Source organism: Oncorhynchus mykiss, chromosome 21 (genome assembly GCF_057628025.1).
Source record: "Oncorhynchus mykiss isolate SJ-2025 chromosome 21, ASM5762802v1, whole genome shotgun sequence".
Lineage (NCBI taxonomy): Eukaryota > Metazoa > Chordata > Actinopteri > Salmoniformes > Salmonidae > Oncorhynchus > Oncorhynchus mykiss.
In genome coordinates, this window is record NC_143042.1 from 49,259,660 (window position 1) to 49,269,179 (window position 9,520).

General features: G+C 43.8%; 1 protein-coding gene across 1 annotated transcript; it reads left to right on the forward strand.

The window, feature by feature from the left end:
* Window positions 1–3,715: 3,715 nt before the first annotated feature.
* On the forward strand, window positions 3,716–8,826 carry LOC110500744 (GrpE-like 1, mitochondrial). The gene is made up of 4 exons (XM_021578271.3): window positions 3,716–4,186; window positions 5,231–5,375; window positions 6,652–6,733; window positions 7,931–8,826. Exons 1-4 carry the CDS (start codon window positions 4,119–4,121, stop codon window positions 8,281–8,283), a joined length of 648 nt encoding a protein of 215 aa, XP_021433946.2. The 5' UTR covers window positions 3,716–4,118; the 3' UTR covers window positions 8,284–8,826.
* Window positions 8,827–9,520: the final 694 nt, after the last annotated feature.

Consider the following 9,520-nt stretch of genomic DNA (forward strand, 5'->3'; position numbering starts at 1 on the left):
TCCTTGCAACATGGGACCATGCATTATAATGCTGAAAGATAAGGTGATGGCGGCAGATGAATAGCAGGACAATGGGCCTCAGGATCTCGTCACGGTATCTCTGTGTGTTCAAATTGCCATCGATAAAATGCAATTGTGTTCGTTGTTCGTAGTTTATGCCTAAACATAACTCAACCGCCACCATGGGGCACTCGGTTCACAATGTTAACATCAGGAAACCGCTCGCCCACAGAATGCAATCTGCCCGGTACAGTTGAAACTCGGATTCATCCTTGAAAAGCACACTAGAAGGTGAGCATTCGCCTACTGAAGTTGGTTACGACGCCGACCTGCAGTCAGGTCAAGACCCTGATGAGGACGATGAGGTTCCCTGAGACTTTCTGACGGTTTGTGCAGAAATTCTTTGGTTAGGCAAACCCACAGTTTCATCAGCTGTCCGGGTGACTGGTCTTAGATGATCCCGCAGGTCAAGAAACCGGATGTAGATGTCCTGGGCTGGCATGGTTACATGTGGTCTTGTAAGGCCGGTTAGACATACTGCCAAATTTTCTAAAACGACGTTGGGTGGACATTTCTGCAGTCAGTATGCCAAATGCATGCTCCTGCAAAACTTGAGACATCTATGGTATTGTGTTTTGTGACAAAACTGCACATTTTAGAGTGGCCTTTTATTGCCCCCAGCACAAGGTGCACCTATGTAACGATCATGCTGTTGAATCAGCTTTTTAATATGCCACACCTTTCAGGTGGATGGATTATCTTAGCAAAGGACAAATGCTCAATAACAGGGATGAAAAAAATGTGTGCACTACGTAATCACGCAGTGATTTTATCCACAACAAGTCCGTTTGGTTTGTATTGTAATTTGAACTGCTATATTAAAATGTTAATAATTAAATCATTAAAAAAAAAATATATATATATATATATATATACACATTTAAATAAATCCGTTTGGTGGAAACACATCACTTGTGGGAAAATTCGCATATTTTCTTAATGCAGTTATTTTTACATTTGGATGAAAATCTGTTGACAGTTGGATGGAAACCTAGCGCATGTGATCAAAGGTCAGGAAATGGAAGTTTCAACTGCAGCCAAAGATTATGGATATACTGACAAGATGCATGTATCTCCACGGTGTCTGTCTAGCTCCCGCCTATATTTTCTTTAGATTGGTGGATACATCTCTTTATTGTAATATTTTGGAATATTTGAGGAGTGTTGTTGACGTCACCGCCTGTATTCAATGGAGAGAGACGCTATGTTACTAGCCTCATATCATAAATATGCATAGTTATCTCAAGACTCCGATAAAGTTTTTTTTTTTTTTAAATTGCCGATGTCACGTGTCCTACCTAGATCAGAACGCTTAAGCATTACGAAACATATATTAGATTAAATAAATCTCACTTAGAAAATAAGCCATACTTTTGTTTCTTGACCAAATTCGACACCTCCATTGATCTCCATATAAAAACACATTGCTTTGTTGGCGATAAAAATGTTTTTTTTTAAACGTCACCTGCTGAAGGGAGATACTGTTTCCGCCGTGTTAGGCCACTCTGGTCCACTCTGCCGACTTCAATTTCCTGCAGTTGCTCTTCACCAGCTGCAACTTGCACCCATCGCCTGCATTGTGGGAGGCACAGTTTGCCAACCAATCATTAGTGGGGGGGTTTTACCCACGCGAACTGGACTGAAGATGTGACTGAAACAGGAAGTAACTTTGCCGCGATTCATATAGTGAATATGTACAACTGGATGTGATGGGCGGCAGGGTAGCCTAGTGCGTTGGACTAGTAACCGGAAGTTTGCAAGTTCAAATCCCTGAGCTGACAAGGTACAAATCTGTCGTTCTGCCCCTGAACAGGCAGTTAGCCCACTGTTCCTAGGCCGTCATTGAAAATAAGAATTTGTTCTTAACTGACTTGCCTAGTTAAATAAAGGTACAATTAAAACATTTTTTTTTTTATGTTTAAGGCTCCGTCCCCCAATTGACAGTACAACATATACATATATAACTCGGTTATGGGTGTGTGATATGTGGGTTGGAGACATGTTTATTTAGACATTACAAAGAATAACGTTTATAAGCAATGGCAACACTGCTGTTGCACTGAGCCCTGCAGTTAGAAAACCATATTAGTGTTCCACTTTCGGCTGTAGCAGATGCACGTCCTCGACTTCACTCCTCGGCTTTCGTCTGCAGTCGGTTGCTTCAGCCTCAAAGGCTCTGCGTGGTCAATCCGATATCTAAAGTGGGTGGCCATACAGCATTTACTGCGATATACGGCCTCTGCAGTTAGGGCATGTATACTTCCTGCGCTTCGCTGAGCAGAGATGTTGTGAAGGAAGTGAGTTTGTGATTGATTATACTGGACCTCCCGCCCCCTCCTACCATCAAATAAAGTAACATGTTATTTGTCAAATGCGCCGAATACAACGGGTATAGTAGACCTTACCGTGAAATGCTTACTTACAAACCCTTAACCAACAGTGCAGTTCAAGAAATAGAGGTAAGAAAATATTTTCAAAATAAACTAAAGTATAAAATAACATGTGGGTATCGGTACTGAGTCAATGTGTGGGGGTACAGGTTAGTCGGGGTAATTTGTACATGTAGGTAAAGTGACTATGCATAGATAATAAACAGCAAGTAGCAGCAGTGTAAAAACAAGTGGCCATTTGATTAATTGTTCAGCAGTCTTATGGCTTGGTTGTATTTTGTATTTATTATGATCCCCATTAGTTTATACAATTTAAAAAATATGACAATACATTCACAGATTTCACAACACACTGTGTGCCCTCTGGCCCCTACTCCACCACTACCACATATCTACAGTACTAAATCCATGTGTATGTGTATGTATAGTGCGTATGTTATCGTGTGTCTGTGTATGCACATGTCTGTGCCAATGTTTGTGTTGCTTCACAGTCCCCGCTGTTCCATAAGGTGTTTTTTAATTTGTTTTTTAAATCTAATTTTACTGTTTGAGTCAGTTACTTGATGTGGAATAGAGTTCCATGTAGTCATGGCTCTATGTAGTACTGTGTGTCTCCCATAGTCTGTTCTGGACTTGGGGACTGTGAAGAGACCTCTTGTGGCATGTCTTGTGGGGTATGCATGGGTGTGTGAGCTGTGTGTTAGTAGTTTAGACAGACAGCTCAGTGCATTCAACATAAAGTAGTGATGAAGTCAATCTCTCATCCACTTTCAGCCAGGAGAAATTGACATGCATATTATTAATATTAGCTCTCTGTGTACATCCAAGGGCCAGCCATGCTGCCCTGTTCTGAGCCAATTGCAATTTTCCTAAGTCCTTTTTTGTGGCACCTGACCACACGACTGAACAGTAGTGTGACAAAACTGGGGCCTGTAGGATCTGCCTTGTTGATAGTGTTGTTAAGGCAGAGCATCGCTTTATTAAAAAAGTTATACTGCTGCACATTAACATCTGCACTGTTAAGGAGCCTTTTGGACCTAGACTTGGTGATCCGGTACCACTTGCCGTGCGGTAGCAGAGAGAACAGTCTATGACTTGGATGGCTGGAGTCTTTGACAATTTTTTGGGACTTCCTCTGACACTGCCTAGTATATAGGTCCTGGATGACAATAAGCTTGGCTCCAGTGATGTACTGGGCCGTACGCACTACCCTCTGTGTAGCACCTTACAGTTGCCATACCAGGCCGTGATGCAATCGGTCTGGATGCTCTAGATGGTGCAGCTGGATAACTTTTTGAGGATCTGGGGATCTTGTCAGTCTCCTGAGGGGGCAAACGTGTTGTCGTACCCTCTTCATGACTGTATTGGTGTGTTTGAACCATGATAGTTTGTTGGTGATGTGGACAGAGATGGGTTTGGTGATGATTCAACACTTAAAAAGTTACAAAAGAGAGAACCTTCAGTTTACAAAAGGCACAAATTCTGTCCTTGGTCACGTGCCCAGTTTTCGACCTTTATCATCACCTCAACCAAACTACAGGAAGACGTCATACTCTATAACATCATTGATTGGACGCGACGACTAGGTGGATCTCTTTCTGATTGGTGATTGGCTCAACCTCCTGCCACTGGGGTACTCTGCTCCTTCAGCGTGTGTTATCAGTGAAAATGGCGAGCTGGTGTGTACGAGCTGTAAAACAGAGTTACTCTGTTGTATCATCTTCTTCAATAATAAGGTAATACATTACGAGAGTACATGTTAATACGGTTGTTCAGAGCATTGTCTGTAACGTTGTGCCATCACCCTTGGCCGGGTGCTAACGAGTTGGGTAACGTTAGCTTGCTAACTAACGACCTGTCATATAACGTTAGTTATTGTACTGCTTTCGTAATGAGAGTTCAATAGCACATTTCTGATAGCAGAATCCCATTTAATTCAATTTCTATGCGCCTTGTTCAAAGCTGTTAGCCTATCAACTAATCCAATGCGAACTAGCTAACTACAGTACCGCAGGTTTTAATGTTAAGCTATTTTGGGTGTAGTTTGGTGGCACACCATAGCAAAGGCAGTTGGCTTCGCTACTAAAATGCCACAATGTAGTTTACCTGTATCTGGGCCAAGGAGAGATTGCAGTCAGAGAGACTCTAATGTGTGTAACGTTACCGTAGATCATTACCTAGCCTCTTCGCTCCGGGAGACCTGTACACATCCGAGTCACCGAAGGCAAATCTGAAATGCCTGATCTGTCGGTACGGGCCAAATGTGTGAACTGTGGTAAAAATAAACGTTGAAATCCACATTTTTCCGACGCACACTTTCTAGTCAGCAATAATCTGTAATTGCCACACGAGATTACCACGTGTTCCTAGATGGCAGCGCTATTTTATGGAGATTAGGCTATATGGTGTGAATTCTGTAAACTCCGGGAAAGTTTAATGTCAACGTTTCTTTTCGCACATTGTATGGTCCGCACCGAAAGGTAAACCATTCTTGAGTACATATTTTCTTTAGATGACTTGGGAAAAGTTCATCTGAAATAGGTAAACCCAGAGGGCTTGTAAATATGTCTTCGGGGTTTGGGTTGTAGCCTTCAGCAACGGGATACCAGAGGCTAACCATTAACATGGTATTACCATGTTAATAAAATAAACATGTACCATATACAAATTAATTAATCATGTTTGGATACCAGTACAGTGCACTAAAATGACCAATGCATTAACAGCTAAAACTATGTTGTGTATCTAACCCATTTCTCTGTCTCTCTCTGCTCTGTTAGGGCATCCCCACGGCTCCTATGCACAGCAGCCCAGCAGAAAAGCGGCCAGGGGTTGGAGGAGGACCAGCATGCTGAGCAGAGCGCAGCAGAGAAGGGCCTTGCTGAGGAGAAGGGCCAGCTGGAGGAGCAGCTTAAAGAGGTCACGGTGAGTCTGGCTCCAGGGTGCAGTTTCCATATCAATCAATCAAATGTATTTATAAAGCCCTTCTTACATCAGCTGATGTCACAAAGTGCTGTACAGAAACCCAGCCTAAAACCCAAAACAGCAAGCAATGCAGGTGTAGAAGCACTGTGGCTAGGAAAAACTCCCTAGAAAGGCCGAAACCTAGAGAGGAACCAGGCTATGAGGGCTGGTTCTGGCTGTGCCGGGTTGAGATAATAACAGAACATGGCCAAGATGTTAAAATGTCCATAGGTACAGATCTAGGATCATCCTCCCCTCACCCAATCCTAACCTTAACCATTACTAGGGGGAAGAAAAAAAAACTGACCCAAGATCAGAGTCTAGGGCAGGGTTGGGCAAACTTTTTGTCTCGAGGGCCATGTCAGGATTTTACAATTCAACGGAGAGCCACATTTTTAGGGGGACTAATTGTTTGTTAAAATCAATTTTGGGGGGCTTCACAAGTGGTGCAGTGGTCTAAGGCACTGCATTGCAATGCTTGAGGCATCACTACAGACCCGGGTTCAATCCCAGGCTTTGTCACAGCTGGCAGTGACTGGGAGACCCATGAGGCGGCGCACAATTGGCCCAGCGTTGTCCGGGTTAGCAGAGGGTTTGGCAGGCCGAGATTTCCTTGTCCCATTGCGGTTAGGATTGGGTGAGGGGAGGGTGATCCTAGATCTGTACCTATGGACATTTTAACATCTTGGCCATGTTCTGTTATTATCTCAACCCGTGGCGGGCCAAGCGCATGAACGCTGACACGGCGCCAGGTGTACAGCATTTCTTCCAACACATTGGTGTGGCTGGCTTCCGGGTTAAGCTGGCATTGTGTCAACAAGCAGTGCGGCTTGGCCGGGTAATGTTTTGGCTCTTGAATTTCGAGTCCGTACGGGAGTTGCAGTGATGGGACAAGCCTGTAACTACCAGTGGGATACCATGAAATTGGGGAGAAAAAGGTCTTTATTTTTGTAAATATATATTTTTTATAGCTCTTTGTTGTCCCCCTCCCCTTGGTCTAGGGTCAACTTTACACTAGTCCTAGGTCGCCACACCAGTCACTCACTATAAGTCTGTTCCAATATCCAAGCTAGAATACTACCTAGAATGAAACCAGTGTGTTAGGCATGGTTTCCTAGTGGTATACTAGTGTGGAATAGTATCTTGGTTAACCTCACCCTGTCTGAATCTCACTAGTCAGAAGAGCTTTGAAAACAGGATTGTCTCTTGGCCTCAGCTTTTCTGTCTGTGTCTACAGGACAAGTACAAGCGGGCCCTGGCAGACACGGAGAACCTGAGGACGAGGAGTCAAAAGATGGTGGAAGACTCAAAGTTGTATGGTAATCTAACATTTGCATATTTATTTGATTCTCACCAGTGAGACAGACATACTTATAGGTGGTTTTTAGAACCATCCTTTTGGTTCATTGATGTCAAGCAACATGCAATATAAAGTTAATCTGGAGGTACAGTGAGCTCTGAATGTATTGGGACAGTGAGCTCTGAATGTATTGGGACAGTGAGCTCTGAATGTATTGGGACAGTGAGCTCTGAATGTATTGGGACAGTGAGCTCTGAATGTATTGGGACAGTGAGCTCTGAATGTATTGGGACAGTGAGCTCTGAATGTATTGGGACAGTGAGCTCTGAATGTATTGGGACAGTGAGCTCTGAATGTATTGGGACAGTGAGCTCTGAATGTATTGGGACAGTGAGCTCTGAATGTATTGGGACAGTGAGCTCTGAATGTATTGGGACAGTGAGCTCTGAATGTATTGGGACAGTGAGCTCTGAATGTATTGGGACAGTGAGCTCTGAATGTATTGGGACAGTGCCATTTGTTGTTGTTTTGGCTCTGTACTCCAGCACTTTGGATTTGAAGTGATACAATGACAGATGTTAAAGTGCAGACTCTGCTTTAATTTGAGCGTATTTTCATCCATGTCGGGGGAACCGGTTAGAAATGACAGCACTTGTTGTACGTAGTCCGCCCATTTTAGGGAACAAATTTACTTGTGTATTAAAGTAGCAAAAAATGTAGTATTTGGTCCCATATTCCTAGCACACAATGACTACATCAAACTTGTGACTCTACAAATTTGTTGGATGCATTTGCAGTTTGTTTTTGTTTGGCCACAAAATAATCTGAAACAATCGAAATTAATGGTAAATAATGTATTGTAACTTTGGAGTCACTTTTTTATTGTAAATGAGAATAGAATGTTTCTAAACACCTCTACATTAACGATGCTGCCATGATTATGGATAATCTTGAACTATGTACAAATATTGCTGTCATTTCTAAACGGGTTCATCCGATATGGATAAAAATACCCTGAAATTGAAATCTGACAGTGTGTGCTTTAACCTCCGTCATTGTGTCATTTCAAATCCAAAGGTCTTGAGGACAGAGCCGAAACGACAACAAATGTGTCACTCTCCCAATACTTTTGGAACTGCATATTCAATGATGTTGTTCATTCTATGTTTTCTAAAAGAATACTAACTCATATCTCCTTTATTTTCGCACATTTCAGGAATCCAAAGGTTCTGCAAAGACCTGCTGGAGGTGGCGGACATCCTGGAGAAGGCGACGGAGAGCGTGCCCAGTGAGGAGGTGTCCTCTCAGAAGAACCCCCACCTGAAGAACCTGTACGACGGCCTGGTGATGACAGATAAACAGATGCAGAAGGTGTTCGCCAAGCACGGCCTGGTCAAGCTTAATCCAGACGGAGGGCAGAAGTTCGACCCCTATGAGCACGAGGCTCTATTTCACGCCCCTGTGGAGGGTAAGGAGCCTGGCACGGTCGCCATAGTAACCAAGGTGGGCTACAAACTCCACGGGCGCACCCTCCGGCCGGCATTGGTGGGCGTGGCCAAAGCCCCTTGATTTAAAAAAATGTTCAGTATGACCGTGATGTCATTGTTTTTGCCTGGGTGACAGATCACCTTGGCTACTGCAGGCTGGTCAAAGCGCCCCACCCAACCCAACTCCCCAACCACCTAACGTTGCCTCAAAGAGGCGGGAATCCAACTTGAACTAATATTATTACCATGGATGACATCACAGCCTGTTTTGACTTTGCATTCCGATTCTCCACCCTTCTCCCGAAGTGTGCACTTGCTCACTCCCTGTCATGAATTAAAAAGCATTGGATTGGCTGGAGGGAGTTTACGGCATTGTTAAATCCATGACAGGAAGTGTGCAAGTGCATACTTTGCGGGAAAGGATGTCGAATTGGGACACCGCCCATGTATCTGCCAGGCGCAATTATGTTTGAGCAGAAGCAACACTTGTGATGGCACGTACAGCACAGAACCAGTTTGACAAGTCATTTCTGTCCTATTTCAGTCATCAGGATCAGATTCCTGTCCAGTCATTGTAATTGTTATGGATGGGAGAATGTAATGTACCTCATGATTATATACCAAACTGCTGTCATTGTTTTCATTGGACAAACATAGTACTTTCAATTAATTTAATTGGAATATATTTTTCCCTGTAAGTAATGCGGTCTTTGGTACAATTTAGCCCTGTGTATTGCCGTGTTTGTATAGCTTCCAGTGACAGCTTAACATGTTGTCCAGGCCTCTCCAACCCTCTTCCTGGAGAGCTGCTGTCCTGTAGGTTTTTGCTCCAACCTCTGTTGTAACTAACCTGACTCACCTCATCAACCAGCTAATTGTTATAATCAGGTGCGCTAGATTAAGGTTGGAGTGAAAACCTACAGGTTGGTAGCTCTCCAGGAACATGGTTGGAGTGAACCTACAGAATCGTAGCTCTCCAGGAACATGGTTGGAGTGAACCTAGAGAATCGTAGCTCTCCAGGAACAGGGTTGGAGTGAAAACCTACAGGTCGGTAGCTCTCCAGGAACATGGTTGGAGTGAACCTACAAAATCGTAGCTCTCCAGGAACAGGGTTGGAGTGAAAACCTACAGGTCGGTAGCTCTCCAGGAACAGGGTTGGAGTGAAAACCTACAGGACGGTAGCTCTCCAGGAACATGGTTGGAGTGAACCTACAGAATCGTAGCTCTCCAGGAACAGGGTTGGAGTGAAAACCTACAGGTCGGTAGCTCTCCAGGAACAGGGTTGGAGTGAAAACCTACAGGACGGTAGCTCTCCAGG